This window comes from Neolamprologus multifasciatus, chromosome 4 (genome assembly GCF_963576455.1).
Source record: "Neolamprologus multifasciatus chromosome 4, fNeoMul1.2, whole genome shotgun sequence".
In the NCBI taxonomy this organism is placed as follows: domain Eukaryota; kingdom Metazoa; phylum Chordata; class Actinopteri; order Cichliformes; family Cichlidae; genus Neolamprologus; species Neolamprologus multifasciatus.
In genome coordinates this window covers 3,356,440-3,372,653 of record NC_140442.1, presented here as the reverse complement: position 1 = coordinate 3,372,653, position 16,214 = coordinate 3,356,440, and the positions used below count along the sequence as shown (strand labels likewise).

Genomic DNA, 16,214 nt, shown 5'->3' with positions numbered 1-16,214 from the left:
GGGTCTTTTCACGTGTGTTATGAATAAATTTTCTTTTTTTCGGTACCGGTACTAGTTTTATTTTGTTGTATTTATCCGCGACACCTTAAAGGCCGGTCCATGAAAATATTGTCGGGCATAAACCGGTCCGTGGCGCAAAAAAGGTTGGTGACCGCTGATTTAGTGCACTGTCCTAGGGGCCGACTGGATCATCCCAACTCTCCCTTAAGTCTCCTGTTCAGCTGTTCTGCTCCTCTCCTCCCTCCCTCGTAGGTCATCTTTGGGGTTCCACTGTAGTCACTCCCATCTGACTAATTGGTCCACATGCTAAGTTATTGTGAAGCTCTTAAAGTTTTGGGCTATCAGAAAGAGTGGTCTATGAAAAAAAAAAAAAAAAAAAATTCAAAATATATTATATTATAACCCAAAAGGTAGACAATCCCCTACACCTCTGTGGAGGGGATTTAGCCCCCACAGAACAGTGTTTTGTTTTGTTTTTTTAAATGTCTTTTTACTTTATTTTGTTAGTTGTGATTCACACTGTTTTCACACTTCTATAATACACATGCACCAGTGCAGGGAGATCTGTCTTACCTGTTTGGTACAATTCTTTTGATATATTTTATAATATTATTCTAATATTCTTACTACAAAATTAATTATAAAAAATAATACAAAAATAATAGAGCCTTGTTTAATTTTTTTGTGCAATTTAAGTGCAGTTTGTTGGCTTAGCAATACATCGCTGTTCTTCCTCAACTCTCTGCTGCCACTTTCTCTCATCCTAACACCGCCGATCCTCCATTGGTTGACATACGGTGTGAAAAACTCTTCCAAGGTCTCTATTCCGTCTTTCCCTCCTCTTTCCTAACCATACCGCTTCATAAAAAAAAAAAGAAAGAAAAAACAGGGTTTCTTCCAAACGTACTGTGTGAATGTGGTTTGTACTGTAGAGTGCTCTGAGAAATCAATAAGAGTGGAAAAGATAAGTAAAGGTATAAATGCAACCTGTTTGTAAAATACTTTATGGGTTCAGTCTATAAGTTAGTGTTTTAATGCCTGGCTGCATGTTGGGCTCCCTGAGTGCTACTGCGACAGTCAAACCTCATAAATGAAAAATTTGAGTAACAAGTCTTTAACTTCTTCAACAATCAAATTAAACCCGAAACAATCTGAGAAACAATTACGCACTTCTGAATTAATCAAAATGGACAATAAAGTTTTCATAAGCATTTCTCATTTTACTCACTTCGATCAAATGTGAACAGTCTTGTTTGTTGCTGCCATCTGGACCTCAAGTGATGTGTGTAAAGAGGAAGGTGGACTGGTGCAGGCACAAACCAACCTGACATTTTATTCTGATGTGTTTCAAGCAACAAACTCTGAAGCCAACGCCGAAGTATTAAGCATGTTTGGACAGAAAGTAGGAACTTCTGGCAAACGGCATGGGATAATGAAACAAAAGGGAGACATTTATATAGGGTGCAAAACACAATAGAAGCTAAGAGGAGTAGCGGATTGAAGAGACAGGAGGAGGTTATTGTCAGTAGAATACGTACGTTTTTTAAATGGTACTCTTTTCAGGATAGGAAAACATCCGACTGGGTTGTGTGATGGGTGCACTGATATGGAGACGGTTGAGCATGTACTCCTTAGTTGCAGGAAGTATGCCAGTCACAGGAGGGTGATGTGGGGTGAAATGAGTGGTGGAAGGGAACTTACGTTTGAACGAGTGGTTAAAGAGTTAAGTCATGGTGAAGGGAAAGTGGTGGTTTTTCGTTTTTTGAGAAATACTGGTCTCATCAAAAGGATCTGAGGATTCGGGAATGACGGACGATTAACAGCCAGGAGGTGGAAGTAATGCAACAGTTTTGGATGCAAGCTGCCGTTAAACTTGACAGAAGAAGAAGAAGAAGTATTAAGCTCTTCTAATGGCCACTTGGAGCTTGCTACAAAAGCGAGTAAATTCCCCTCCACTCCCATGTTGAAATACCCAAATTTACAACAGAAACAATCATGTTTGCAGGCAGGTAGAATAATAATAATATTTTGGTGGGTGAATTTTCTACCAAAGCATCTAAGCTGGATTTTGCAAAGGCTTGAAGTAAACATCGATAATTGCGCCCGTGGTGGAGGTAAACCTAACTAATTAGAGTCACTGACCTAGATCCCTCGACTGTGTTTGTGCTGTTGGTGCCTTTTGAAACCTTTCATTGATTGTCTGACAAAGAAATACATCTTATTATTCAGATAATCCCAGTTTTGCTGCACAAAATTCGAGCCTCATATTTGTATGTTACTTTCACAAAGCTACTAAGAAGTGCTATCTGTGCGTTGCATCTAGGGCTGCTCGATTATGGAAAAAATGATAATCACGATTATTTTCACTGAAATTGAGATTCGATTATTTGACGATATTTATTGAATAATGACTTTAAAGATTGTCAAAAAATAATATAAAATAGTGTGCAAATACTGATAACAGTGCAAATGTTTGCAATATAAAAAATAAATGAAAAATGTAAACATCTATGTTTAGTGAACTTTGCAGTGTTGCTCTGTGGTGCAGCTACGACACTGTAGCAAAGTTTACACACTGTGTCTACTTGATCCACGTCTGACTCCGCGAACCCATAATGTTTCCACACCACTGAAGTTTTTTTTTTTTACCTCTTTTCAACCAACAGCAGTCACTCTCCTCTCCAAATAACTTCTGCTTAGCTTTCCGAGCTTCCCTCGGGTCCTCTTATTGTTGTGACACGCGTTCGAAATGCAGAGAGGTGCGCTCGATTTGCCACGCGGAGCAGCGCGAGAGTAAAGCACGAGGGCGGGGCTAATAATCGGCTCAGTCATTTTTAATGATCGTTGAAAGCCCAGATCGTAATCGAGATTAAAATTCGATTAATTGAGCAGACCTAGTTGCATCCATACACGTTAATGGATGCAGCATGCTAATGAAGCTAATTAGTATTAGCACTCCAACTACAGCAGCAGTCAATACTACAATGTTGAGGCTGCTGCAAATGGATAACGTCATGGCAGCAACATGCAGCTGGTTTAGGTCCGTGGCTGATGCTGTTCATATAGTGCTACATTTTGGAGAGAGCTTGAAAATTATATATTGTGCAAGACAACATACGAAATCAAAATTGAAGGGAAGAACATTATCACTTATTTTGAAACTAAAGAAAAAAAAATATGTGCCATTGTCAATCTTTATATCTTATTAGGGAAACTCCATATACATAAATGTAAATTTCAAAACTCAACCCCATCATTTAATTTGTTTTTGATTGAAATTGAATATTACTTAAACTCTCTTAAATTAACTTCCAATAAAAAAGGTTTGTCATTGATTGAAATTCATTCAGAAATGTTTAATGAATGAGCTGTCACAACTTTCAAGTACAAAGTTGTTATGAAGTCTGTCACATTCCCCCCCCCCTTTTTTCTTTTTTTTCTTTCCTTTATTTATTTATCCTTCTTATTTCATTGTACTGTATATTGTTACTCTTATTTGCCTTATATGTCTACTGTACAAACTGAACTGGAATGACTGACTGTTCGCTTTATAATTTCAATAAAGTTTGGGGGAAAAAATAGGTCCGTGGCTGATGCTCGGTAACAGATGCTGAAGCTGTATTTTTTTCTTGATTACCTGCAAATAAGTAATATATGCATTTGTAAAAATGATTAAAGCTGAACAGGCAAAGACAATTTGCCCTCACTTATTCTTAATAATACACTATTCCAAGTTATTGCTTTTGCACTAAGAGCTTATTAACCTATACTCAATATAAAATCTCCCCCACTTCAGATATTGTTAGGACTCTGTATAGATATGTATCAAATTTGCAGGAGATCGCAGTGCATGGTGGAGCTGAAATGGATGACTTTTTGCAGGTAGAGGGGGATTAGATGGGTTTATTTTCCCTAGATCTCATTGGAAACAGTGCAGGGGGATCACTGAAATGAAATCTGGACAGGCACGTCACAGAAAAGTAGCAGTGGATAGCAGCATGTACAGAGAGTTTGTTGGTTTGGGAGAGAGTGGAATCCTTTACAAAGTAAATGCTTACATTTCCTCTTAATTCATTTATCATTGCAGAGCACTGATATGTAGCGTAGTGTTAGTGGCTGCTGTTTACCTTTCAGAAAAACAATGAATATCACATTTCCTCATGCATTTGCAAAGGTGAAAGAGCCTTTATGCTACAGTTGCTTGTACGCCTCAACCTCTGGGATTACTCTACAAAAAGCTGTAAATATGCAAAGCAGATTAATTAGTTTTCCAAGGTGACCTGTGCAAAGAAAAGAGCTCCATGTGTCAATAAATCAGCGATGTAGTACCTAAAATGTAATTTGTCTGCAGAGGAATGAATATCTGCACAGTTTTATTGATATTTGCTCTGGAGTTAACGAGGCTCCGTGTGTGGCTTCATTGGCCAAAAAGTATTTCTGTTTAATCCACAGCCTTAAAAAACCGCAAGGGTTGGAGTTGTTAGAGCATCTTAGTTCTGGTGGCTTTAACCGGAGGGCGTGCGCGCTGCACCTCAAAGTCCACAGTTCATTTGAATCCCATCCTAAAGCTCCTGCCAAACCAACAAACTCAGCGTGCTGACTCAAGACGAAGCTTATTAGCTCTAATCCCTGGCAATGCTCTCTGTTTGTATTATCAAACAGGATTAGACTGATACCTGTATGTTGGTTTACCAATATACTGGCTCAACTTTTAACTTTTCAACACTACTAAGTCACATAATCTGCCTGTGATATGAGAAGTCTCTCTTCAACCACACGTCTCGGAAACCTGGAATTGTATTTTGAAATTGCACGTCATTTTATTTTACATTTACAGTGTTATTTCTTTTAAAAAACAACAGTGGATCTAAAGGAAAAGTTGACAAAGAGTCTCAACACCTCCAAGCAGGGAGACCAGGCATCACACTTTATGTGGGACTGCACAGCGTTTGCGTCCCTTGTTGATTGGACCACATACTGAGACAACTTTCCACGGTTTAATTGGCTCTAGTTTTGAAACCGAACACTGCAAATCTAAGTCTGGTTTTTATCCAATGGCTAAGAAGAAAGCAGAGAAGGCTCTCGTCACGGGTCAAGTGTATTTTAACCCATCTCGTCTTTTACTGCCTGCACTGTACCCAATGGAAATCTTTACAAGGTCACCAGCTATGCAGACTACAGCAAAATATGATGGAAAATATCTCAAAGAAAACAAAATCCAGCTCCTACAAGAACCGGGAAACTGTTCCGAACTGAGCAAAGCCGTTATTTTTCACACAGTGAGGGAATATGAAGTGACGTGACAGGACACGTGGGGCCCACGAAATACGTGTGGATGGAGAATAGATGGTCCAGTCTGGGGACGCGTCTTTGCTGAGATTAGTGACAGTTGAAACATAACAGTTCAGTTCAGGTTTAACTTGGACAATGTTGTTGTTTGTTTGTTTGTTTTTCAGAAGGGTTTTTCATGCATTCATTAGAAAATGCTGCCAAAAGCCTGAAAAAAAAGCGTTTGATCATATTTTAGGGATAAAACAGTTGTTAAATAAGCTTCTAATTACAAGAAAAAAGAGCAAATTCCAACCTTAAGTTCATTGGATGTACATGTTTATTACAGAATTGGGGAATTCACCCTTTAGGGGTGAATTACGACTTGTGATTTTAACTACAGGTTTGGCATTGTCCCATTCTTACCTCAGATCGTGTTTTATCGTTCACCTTAAGCTCCATCATCGCTCTACGTTCTGCTCGGTCTCTTGGTGGCTGTTTCTCTTCATCTTACGTGTTCTTGGCGTATCCTTGACCTGCATCAGCGCCTCAGCACAGTCAACTGCAGCTCATGTCACCTTCGTAAGACCGGGCCACAGATTCTGAGCCAGTTAGACTGAAACCTAAGTAATGTTGGACCAATCGAGAGGATCATGTGGTCTTAACATCAACTTCAGTGGGACTGCCTCGTATCATTAGTAGTAGTATTATTGTGAGTACTACATTTGCAAAAATCAGTTAAATCATGTGTAATAATCAGTGTTGGTCAAGTTACTTGAAAAAAGTAATCAGTAACTAATTACTGATTACTTCCCCCAAAAAGTAATCCCATTACTTTACTGATTACTTATTTTCAAAAGTAATTATTACTTAGTTACCTAGTTACTTAGTTACTTTTTAAAAACACGATTTACAACCTGAATAGGTGATAAAGTGATAGATCTTTCAGCCCAATTCTACTTTTTCTACATAATCCATCATACAAAATGTAATCAAATGGAAAAGTCTCTTTTTAAAACTTGTTTTATGAGTTTTAACCTTTTAACTTTATGCATCAAGCAAAAATGTAATTATCTGCAACATTCTCTGACTGGAAGAAATTTGTTTAATATTTAAACTATTTTCTGCACATTCCAGCACATAAAATCATTTTTTTTGTGTGTGTTTACACTCAGTCTTTCAAATAGATGCAAGTAAAACACAGCAGAAAATAAATAAAGTCAAAGACTAGCGGTCCTGTTGCTCTATTTTCACCTGTAAAGCAGGAGTGGGGTAGGCGGAGGTTTACCCTGGTGCAGGTGTGCAGCGGTCAGTGGAAGAATCCGCGAGTTTCTCTGTGAGTTTCCCATTACGTCGTAGCTACTCGGTGTTTGCTCGGAAGTTTAGGGGTTTTTTTCGCTGTAAAAAGAAGTTTTCTTCCCACGCACAACGGACACTAATGTTTTTGTCACTTTTTATGGAATCAAACTCAAAGTAAGGTCAGTACTTCCACGCTCTAAACGCTGCACGCTCATACTCTCTCTGCACTCGATATATGATCCATTGTTGATCTGCTCACAGCTGTTGTCACGAACGTCGCACTCGCTTACGTCACTGTCATGAGACGTTCTCGCAAAAAAATCACGGTTTTAGTAACGCAGTAACGCAGCGTTCCTACGGGAAAGTAACGGTAATCTAATTACTGTTTTTGCAATAGTAATCCCTTACTTTACTCGTTACTTGAAAAAAGTAATCGGATTACAGTAACGCGTCACAAGTAACGCGTTACTGCCCATCTCTGGTAATAATACAGTAAAATTCAAGCCCAGCAAGTAATCAACTGTTAGAGATTAATCCTGATGTCTCAAAGGAAACATGTCTACTCTATCCAGCTGTAGTGTTTTGACATAAAGTACATTTAGGCTACGTCCACACGTACCTGGGTATTTTTGAAAATGTTTATTTTTTCTATGCGTTTGCACCTTTCCTCTACATGTAAACGGCGTTGTCGGCCACTGAAAACTGAGATTTTTAAAAACTCCGGCCAGGGTGGATATTTTTGAAAACTCAGTTTTTGCGTTTATGTGTGGACGAGGAAAACGGATAAAACGCAGCGTCAAAGGTGTGCGCCTTTTTTGACGTCACACTGTGCGCCACGTTATTGTTTCGGTGAAATGACAAAATACTGTTACTGTTAATTGTCTCTGCAGTGTTTAAATGCTTACATATACACACACAGTTACTGTCCCTCCACACATACGACTCGGTTCTGCTTCTATGCCCCAGCTTTGTTTACTATTTCCCACCGAGGCTTCTAGACTTCTGATTGGCCAACATTTCTACACGGTTAGGAATATATCGCCACCTGCTGCTTTGGCATGTTCCTAGCAGCGTTTTCCTTCATTTTTGCGTTTACGTGTGGACGGGACTATTTTTTAAAACGAAAACGGAAAATCTCCGTTTTCAAAAATAGCCCAATTCTAGTTTTTCTGCATAATCCATCATATAAAATGTAATCAAATGCAAAAGTCTCTTTTTTAAAACTTGTTTTATTAGTTTTAATCTTTTAACTTTATGCATCAAGCAAAAATTTAATTATGTGTTTAACATTTAAACATATTTCCTACATATTCCAGTATATAAAATAATGTTTTGTGTTTACACTCGCTCTTTCAAATAGATGCAAGTAAAAAAACAGCAGAAAATAAATAAAATCAAAGATTCAGCAGCTCTGAGTCCTGTCACACTTAAATCTATTGTCAACTGTTCAGCAGGAGTGGGGCGGGTGGAGGTTTGCCCACAGCGGTCATGTCAGTGGGAGGATCCGGGGGTTTCCCTGTGAATGTCACATTCCCGTGGCAGCTCGGTGCTCAGATTTGAAGTTAAATTTTTTTGCTGTAGAAAGAAGTTTCTTCCAACACAGAGTGAACAGCTGACACTAAGTTTGATTCTGTAAAAAGTGACAAAAACACTAAAGTAATTTAAGTATGTCTAAGCTTTAAACGGCAGCACGGTGGCACAGTGGTTAGCACTGTTGCCGCACAGCAAGAAGGTCCTGAGTTCAATTCCACCATCAGTCTTTCTGTGTGGAGTTTGCATGTTCTCCCCGTGTTTGCGTGGGTTCCCTCCGGGTACTCCGGCTTCCTCCCACCGTCCAAAGACATGCAGATATAGGTTAATTTATAGGGATAGGTTAATTGGATAATCCAAATTGTCACTAGGTATGAATGTGAGTGCGAATGGTTGTCTGTACCTGTGTGTTGGCCCTGCGACAGACTGGCGACCTGTCCAGGGTGTACCCCGCCTCTCGCCCTATGACAGCTGGGATAGGCTCCAGCGCCCCCCGCGACCCTGAAAAGGATAAGCGGAAGCGAATGAATGGATGGATGGATGGATAAGCTTTAAACGCTGCACGGTCGTAGTCTCTCCATCACTCCATATTATTCATTGTTGACCTGCACACGTCTGTCGCTGCCACGGTCATGAGACACTCTCACAAACAAGGCAAGGCAAGTTTATTTGTATAGCACAATTCAACAGCAAGGTGATTCAAAGTGCTTTACAGAGACATTAGAAACAAAAACAATTTTTTTTTTTGTTTTTGAAAAAAGAAACAAAAACAAATAAAAAGCATGATTTAAAATTGATTAAAACAAACAAACAAACTTATTAACAAACAAAACAGTATATAAAATCAAAACAGATAAAATCAAAACAGATAAAATCAAAACAGATAAAATCAGTAGTTAAAATGTAAGTTTTGACAAACAAAATCACGGTCCAATAACGCAGTAACGCAGCGTGCTTACAGGAAAGTAGCAGTAATCGAATTACTTTTTTTTGCAATAGTAATCCCTTACTGTAATTGTTACTTTTTTCTAGTAACAAGTAACACATTAGTTTTAATGCGTTATTGTCCATGTCTGACGGGCACAAGAAGACCTTTATTGTGCCTTAAGATTTTTGATTCCATGGAACTTTATGGGATGGATGTAACTTTTGGGATATTCCCTAATTTGGAGTTTTGATGAAGTTGATGGAGAGTGTCGCCTACTGTATTTGTCCAGTCTGAGTATGAAGGCCGAATCCCGAAAGAATCCACTCCCATCAGGACAGAAATATTTCACCAACAGATAAAGGTCATCTTTGTACTGATTTCCAATTACCCTTCCTTTAACTGACCCAAACCAAGCATTTCTTTAAATGTATCTGCCAATCGTATGTTCCTAAAGGTCTAATGTGTATTAGAATTTGTCCAGATCACTTAATGAATCATAATAAATGATTTCAACGATGGTATAAATGCGGTGAGTCACCCTGTCTTACACAATCTTGCACAGCTACTCTTATTTAAATCGATTCCTTCACTCCATCATACACCAGACATTGCTTTTCTGTCACATAATATCATTTCAGCATGAAATATCAACAATGGGGGAAAAACTGATGTATTTGCACAAAACCAGGATTTAGAAAGTTTAGTTCTAGTGTTTCTCACAGGGATTTGCAGTAAAACGCAGAGAAAACGTGTTAAACTAGAATAAAATCATAATAGAAACAGTGATATGAATATATAATAATCTCCGCAGAAGTTCTGCTTAAACAGGAAAGTTTTCAACTACTTTTTGAAGGACTCCACAGAGTCAGCTAAACGTAGATGAAGTGGCGTATGTTCCAGAGTTTTGGTGCCGCAGACTGAAAGGCTCTGTCAGGCCTGCTCTTTAATCTTGTACGAGGAAGAGCTAATAAATTCAGAACCTGCGAACGAAGACTGCAAGCAGCAGGGAGTTTATAAAGCAGTTGAGATAAATAATCTGTCTGTGAAGGGCTGTGTAGGTAATTTAATTATTTAATCTATTATTATTTTTTTTTACTTTAATTTAAAGGGAACTGGGAGCAGATGTGAAGAGTATAAACCAGGAGTAATGTAATGTCACTAACTGGAACATGGTGGATCTGCTGTGGAGGCCCAGTAGAGAAAGAATCTGTTTTTATTGTGAGCACCGGCGTTTCTTTGTACAATGAGCTGACCCGCGCTGCTTCGCTTCTCAAGTTCATGGCTCAGCACGCCAACATACCATTCCTGGCTTTGGATTGAAGGAGAAGGGAAAAAACATTCATAAATATTAAAGCTTGATTAAAATTTAGGACCTCTGACTCCTGCTGCTGTCTAATAGGGGTGGGGGGAAAAATGGATACTGTGTAGCATGGTGATATTTTGTTTGCTAATAATGTATCGATACAGGGACAGCAGAAATGAATATTTTGTTACAAAAAAGTTTTTGTGCTCTGACTTCAGAGCATGTTGATCAGCTCCTTCACTGTCCAAATGTGTTTAACTTGTTTATGGCAGCAATAAACATGACAGTTTACTTATTTTAATTTAATACATGTTTTATTTTAATTAAGTTTAAAACTTTTTTATTTAATGTAAAATTATATTTTGTTTTCATTTACTTTCAAATTCTTCAGTTGCTGAAGGGGCTGCATAGTTTTCATAAACTGCATAGTTCAGAATAGCTATAATTGTACCAGATGGTTGATTCAGTTAAGTTGGACTAGACTGTAATACAAACCGTTCAGTTTGTCAACAATAAAACTGAAATGAGAGAAAGACTGAGTGTGAGACTTTGATATTAGATAAAATGAATATTGATAAAATTTACCTTTATGTACAGAATCTGAATATCGCAAAATATTTTTAAAAATTGCAATAATATCGTATCGTGCGTTAAGTATTGTGATAATATCGTATCGTGGGATGTATGGTGATTCCCACCTCTACTGTCTAACAAATGATTAACGCTAAAACACTGACTCAGTTGAGATGACTCAGTTGCACAAAGCAGATTGTATTATCAGCTTCTTATTCCTCTCTTTCTGTCAGCAAAAACTCACAGCTCCGGATGAGTAATGAGGATACAGTTGCTGTAACTGTATTTCTTTGGGCACGAGCATGTGGATCCTATGAAGCTGAACCTCAGCTCCTCTTAACGTTTGTTCCACCCAGGAACAGCCGACATTAACCTGAGTGTCACACAGACGGGTGAGACAAGCTTCCTCATGCCTCTGGCAACTCAAGCACATGAAATCACAGAAAACAACCAATGATCAAGAACAATTAACTTGATTAACATTATTATGTATCAAACTACCCATCAGATTTATTTATCTATAAACTGAAGGTCCCAGGAACGCTACTCTGGATCGTTACAGTTAGCCTTTAGCAACGTGATGCTAGAAAAGCAAGCAAAACGATTGGTATCCAGGACAGCTAATTAGCTCAGACATTTCTCAAACGTAGGGATCAGACGTCCACACTAAAACTTTATTCTGCAGACTTAGTATCCAACACATTACAAGGCCAGCTCTCCATCATTTATATGTTTCTGTGTTCATCTCTAGGAACTGTGAAACAGACAGCAATATTATACTGTAGCATATTAGTGCAGTCATCCAAACACATCAGGGCTGCACATCCTTGTAGCTTTATCAGGTAATCTTTTGACTCTTTTACATCCTCCAACCTTTTGGCTTGTGCACAAAACTTTACGTTCAAAAACACGTTCAAATGAGACACGGTTCTTTATATATTAACTCAATCTCACATCACATCTAGTCTGCAGGCCTGCAGGTGGAAAATGCCCTCAGATGACTGATCAGATGAATGAGATAAAGCCCTAAATGGGCCGTTTAAGTGAATTAGGCACGTCATGCTCACAAGCACTACATGGATCGGACAATTAATTCCTCATATGTCAGTGGAAAGTAAAAGAACAAACTAAGTTAATTAGTAAAACGTTGAATTAGCCGATCAATTAACAGCTCGTACTGTTTAAAATTTCACTAAAAGTTAATGACACAGCAAACCTGAAGTCCAATTCTAAGCCACATGGCAACGCTGCCCTCTGCTGGATCGTGCTGCTCATTGCAAGTGTAGACGAGCTTCATGTATCAGCGCCACATGATGGTGCATTTTAAAGAGAGGACAGCAGTAATCGAATGAAACCAGGGAGTAGGTGCAGCCTTTGCTAAGTAGAAACAGCCCCGAAGAGCCGTCTCCGTAGCCGAGGAGCTCTCCATCGAGCGTAATAGTGTTAATGTGTGAGCTCGTGTTCAGATCAATGGCCACATAGTGGCACTTGTCTTTCCAAAAGAGCGCACGAAGCGAAGCAGACACAAATGTAATATCAGGCCGGGTTTAATGGAAGCAGCAGCATCAGATTGCAGCGACGCCCCTGTGACGCTGTGCTCCCCTACACACCCGAGGTGAAATCTCAGCGGCTCAATAAGAAGACGACAAAGGAAAATCCCAAATTTGACCGAATTTCTAAACGATTTCCTTTACTTTCACAGGGTTGATTTTACTACACAGATCTCATGACCAGTGAACAACTTGCAGATAATTGCTCCAGGGTACTTTGAGATCAATGCTGTACCAACATAACCGTCAGTATTGGAAAGCTTGCTGCATCAATCTGCCTATAACAGAGAGCCATTTCCTGCCCCTACTCTTCTTTGTATGGAAAGAGTTCAGGCTAGTAAGGCAGATATTTTCCTCTCATTGTCCTGTCCTGGAAAATTTGAGGCTTTTTTTCTGAAAAACAAAAAAAAAAAGGCTGTACTGGAGCTGTTTATTGAAGTTTTTGTGAAATCGTTTTAGAGCCCAATGGAGCCGTGAGTCTGAGTGGTTTGGGGGGAGTCTATGGATGTCCTCTGGGGAAACAAAGCCAAGCACCTCGCCCTGCATGTAATATCAGGACAGACCGCCTGCGATGGTAGAAGATGGTAAGGGGATGGTGGTCACAGGGTTGTCTTGAGTAGGTGGAGATAATGTAGGAGGGTGGGTAGATGTTTGCTAAATCTGTATGGCTGCATTTTACTGGGTTCTCTGGTCAGACGGTGGCAGAGATTTTGTCGGCTTCTCCTTCAGGATTTGTGATTTTTCACTAACTTATTGTCAGTTCTTCAAAAATACAGACTAAGAGACTTGATCCAGAATTCGAAGGTAGGTGTTTGTTGACTTGTTTGCTCCTTTCCTGGGTGTGGACTCGTTTCCAGTGGGCAAAGAAGCCGTTTGTATTTTCTTTAAAATTTCTGATTGCAGCATAAACGTCCTCGTTGTACTTTTGTGGATTTGTGGAGTGTTTTGCTTATTGCAGTATCTTGTAAATGTTCTACAATATCCTTAGTAACGTTCGTGTTTAGGAAAAAGACGCATCCTCCCTTCCAGATTGATTTTTATTCCACATTGCTTCCATACAGTCAGCCAGGAAGTCATGCCAGGGAGCCCAGAGAACATCCCCCTGGGGGAGTGCACGCTGTCCCAGTCCAGGGACCAGCTCACGCCCCCGAGCCGCACGGAGAGCACCGTGTTCAGCCTGTCCCGCACCGAGTCAGTTTGGACTACGGAGAATTCCCCCAAGAAGTCCGACGTCTTTTGGTTCCCCATCCACCTCATGTCTACCGGGGGCAGCTTCCTGGCATGCGGCATCATCATCAGCGGCCTTTACTTCGCCGGCCACTGCCGGAGGGTCACCAACATCCTGGGACCAGCCCTGCTGTCCATTGGATTGATGGTTTTTGTGGTGGGCGTGGTCCTGATTCCTATTACCAAAGAGAACAGGAAGCGGTCGAAAATGAAGAAGCCCCTGAGTTATTACAGGCCTCCAGTGTTTAACCTGTGACGGTTTTCAGCACAACTTCATGTTTGGATGTAATTTCAGGAGAAACGTGGCGAGCACTCTGAACTGAGGTTAATCTTTTCAGCTCTGTGGAAAATGATTAATAGACGACTGTTTGACACAATTATGTTTATCTCTCTGGATTGGCGACACTGTTGCAGTTTCTAGTGTGCATGATGTCATTTCATTAATAACAGCGGCTGTTGAAAATAGGATGAGAGCGCATGGACAGGAATGCGCTGCAGAAAATGCAATTATTTACACCTGCACAAACAATTTAGCAAAGTGTCCTTATGAATATTTGCAAAGAATAAAATAAAAAATTATGCAAAGACTGACCGTGTCAGTCGAAGTCACGACATCTTCTTATTGTCACTTTGTGTTTGTGCATGTGGCTGTGAGTGTTTGTTGAAAGGAACCACAAGGAAGGATGCTTTGAATCTAAATGTATTCATCCTTGAATTATGTAAAGCGTGACAATTTGACTGGTGTGACCTGAAAGCACATTAACATAAGATTTCAATATTAGGTAGCAGCCAATTTAAAGTAACCCCTTCACAGCCAGATTTCACTGTAATGTGCATTAAATATTAATTCTTTCTACCCACTGAAAATGCACTCTTTGGGCTAGCAGTGCAGATCAGATTTAAAGTAACGATAATCAATAATTGTGTATTTGCAAAGAATCGTATGACTGCTACAGAAAGGAATCACTCTTTGTAATGAATGAACGACGATTATCACCAAACGCCACGGTTCCCCTCGGCTCCGAGGAGCATTTTAGCCTCTTTAACTCCTTTGTTTGGGTTACTGTGTTGGTTCACCGACTGAGCAGCTTCAGAGGGAAAAGCTCCAACGACCTATGTGAACCCTTCCAGCGCAGCATTGTTCGCCACAGAGAGTCAGACACAAGCTGAGCGAACACAATAAAGTGTTTTGCAGCCATGAGGCAGGTTTCTAACGAGAGCAAAGCCAGAGGTAATGGAACAGGAAATATTAGATAGAGACACGTGTGCAAATATCTGGTAACTCACTCAAATTTGTTCAGAATTAAAGTATTTAATGTATCATTACATTAAATTCGAATGCCTGCTCAGCTTAAATATTTTTTATTTAATATAATAACCACAGCAGATGTCAAATAATCAGAAGATGAAAATGTTAGAGAAACTCTGAATATTTAATTAGCAAAGACATTTAAGTTTGCAATCTTTGCTTTATTTAATCAGGATTATTTCTATTTCAATACGATACTTCTACTCTATGTGTTGAATTTGAAACAATGCAATATATGTAATTATTGATCCAATGTTTTCATGTGTCAGTCTGCTTCCCCCAGGTGGCTAATAAATAAGTGAATTAATCTTTGAGCAATTATTTATACTTTTTGTCATACAGGTTGCCAGGTAACACACAGAAACCAGGAACATATACAACATATAACATCTAAAAATAAATGTTAAACTAAAAAAATACTAAAATACTCATTTACACAAGTTGAAGTCACTGCAGTAGTGATTACTGCACCTCCAGTCATCAACATAAATCAAGTCTAAATGTACAAAATAACAGTGAAGTTGTTCTTGGTGTGTTGCTACAGGTTTATGTTGAGATATATTTATTATATTTAAGATTTATAGACATTTATATAAGATCCTCTGATGTAATCAGAGTTTTATTTGCAATAAACAGATTATTACAATATTTTTTTTTAATCCAAAGTTCATGGTCTTCACATTTGCCTTGGATATAACAATACAAACCTTTTGGTTTTAGACAGCAAAACAGCTTTTTGAATATTTCACCCTTTTATAGAAACAAACGGATTAATTCATGCTGAAAATGATCATTATTCACAGGCCAGGATGCATTCATAATGTCAGAAGCTCTGTATATGCAAAGTCTTTTCAATTAGTGTCGTTATAACTTGAACTTTAGTCTCTGAAGCTCGCTTAATATTTTTATAATATAATTTTATTATTAATACTTTTGACCTTTGTGTTGAGGAGTTGTTCATCCTTTATTTTTAAATATAATGCAGACGACTCCTGCAAGTTAAGTGCAAAGACTCAAATCAAATGTAATAGTTTGACTGAAAATCAAAGGTGACAGTGTTTTAATCATTATTTCAGTTATGATGCTTTTACATTTTGAGTTTTGTGAAGATGCGGTTTCAGGTTTTTATTTATTTAGCTGTCGTTACTCAGTTACGACCACGTCTGTCAGTGTTCATGTAACTGCAGTGTTTGGGGCGCAACAAGTTCTGATCACAACACTACTTAA

At 38.9% G+C, this 16,214-nt stretch overlaps 1 protein-coding gene across 3 annotated transcripts in view; it reads left to right on the top strand.

The window, feature by feature from the left end:
* The window catches only part of pirt (phosphoinositide interacting regulator of transient receptor potential channels), a 35,445-nt gene extending 19,914 nt beyond the window's left edge, over positions 1 to 15,531 (top strand). Inside the window, exons 1-2 of one of the 3 annotated variants that reach the window (XM_085158212.1) lie at positions 12,607 to 13,035; positions 13,513 to 15,531. In XM_085158212.1, the coding sequence (XP_085014338.1) occupies positions 13,023 to 13,035; positions 13,513 to 13,934 (435 nt within the window). In that variant the 5' untranslated portion in view covers positions 12,607 to 13,022 and the 3' untranslated portion in view covers positions 13,935 to 15,531. Of the gene's footprint in view, positions 1 to 12,606; positions 13,256 to 13,512 lie in introns of those variants that run through there. The other 2 variants (XM_085158214.1, XM_085158213.1) reach the window with 2 other exon arrangements.
* Positions 15,532 to 16,214: the final 683 nt, after the last annotated feature.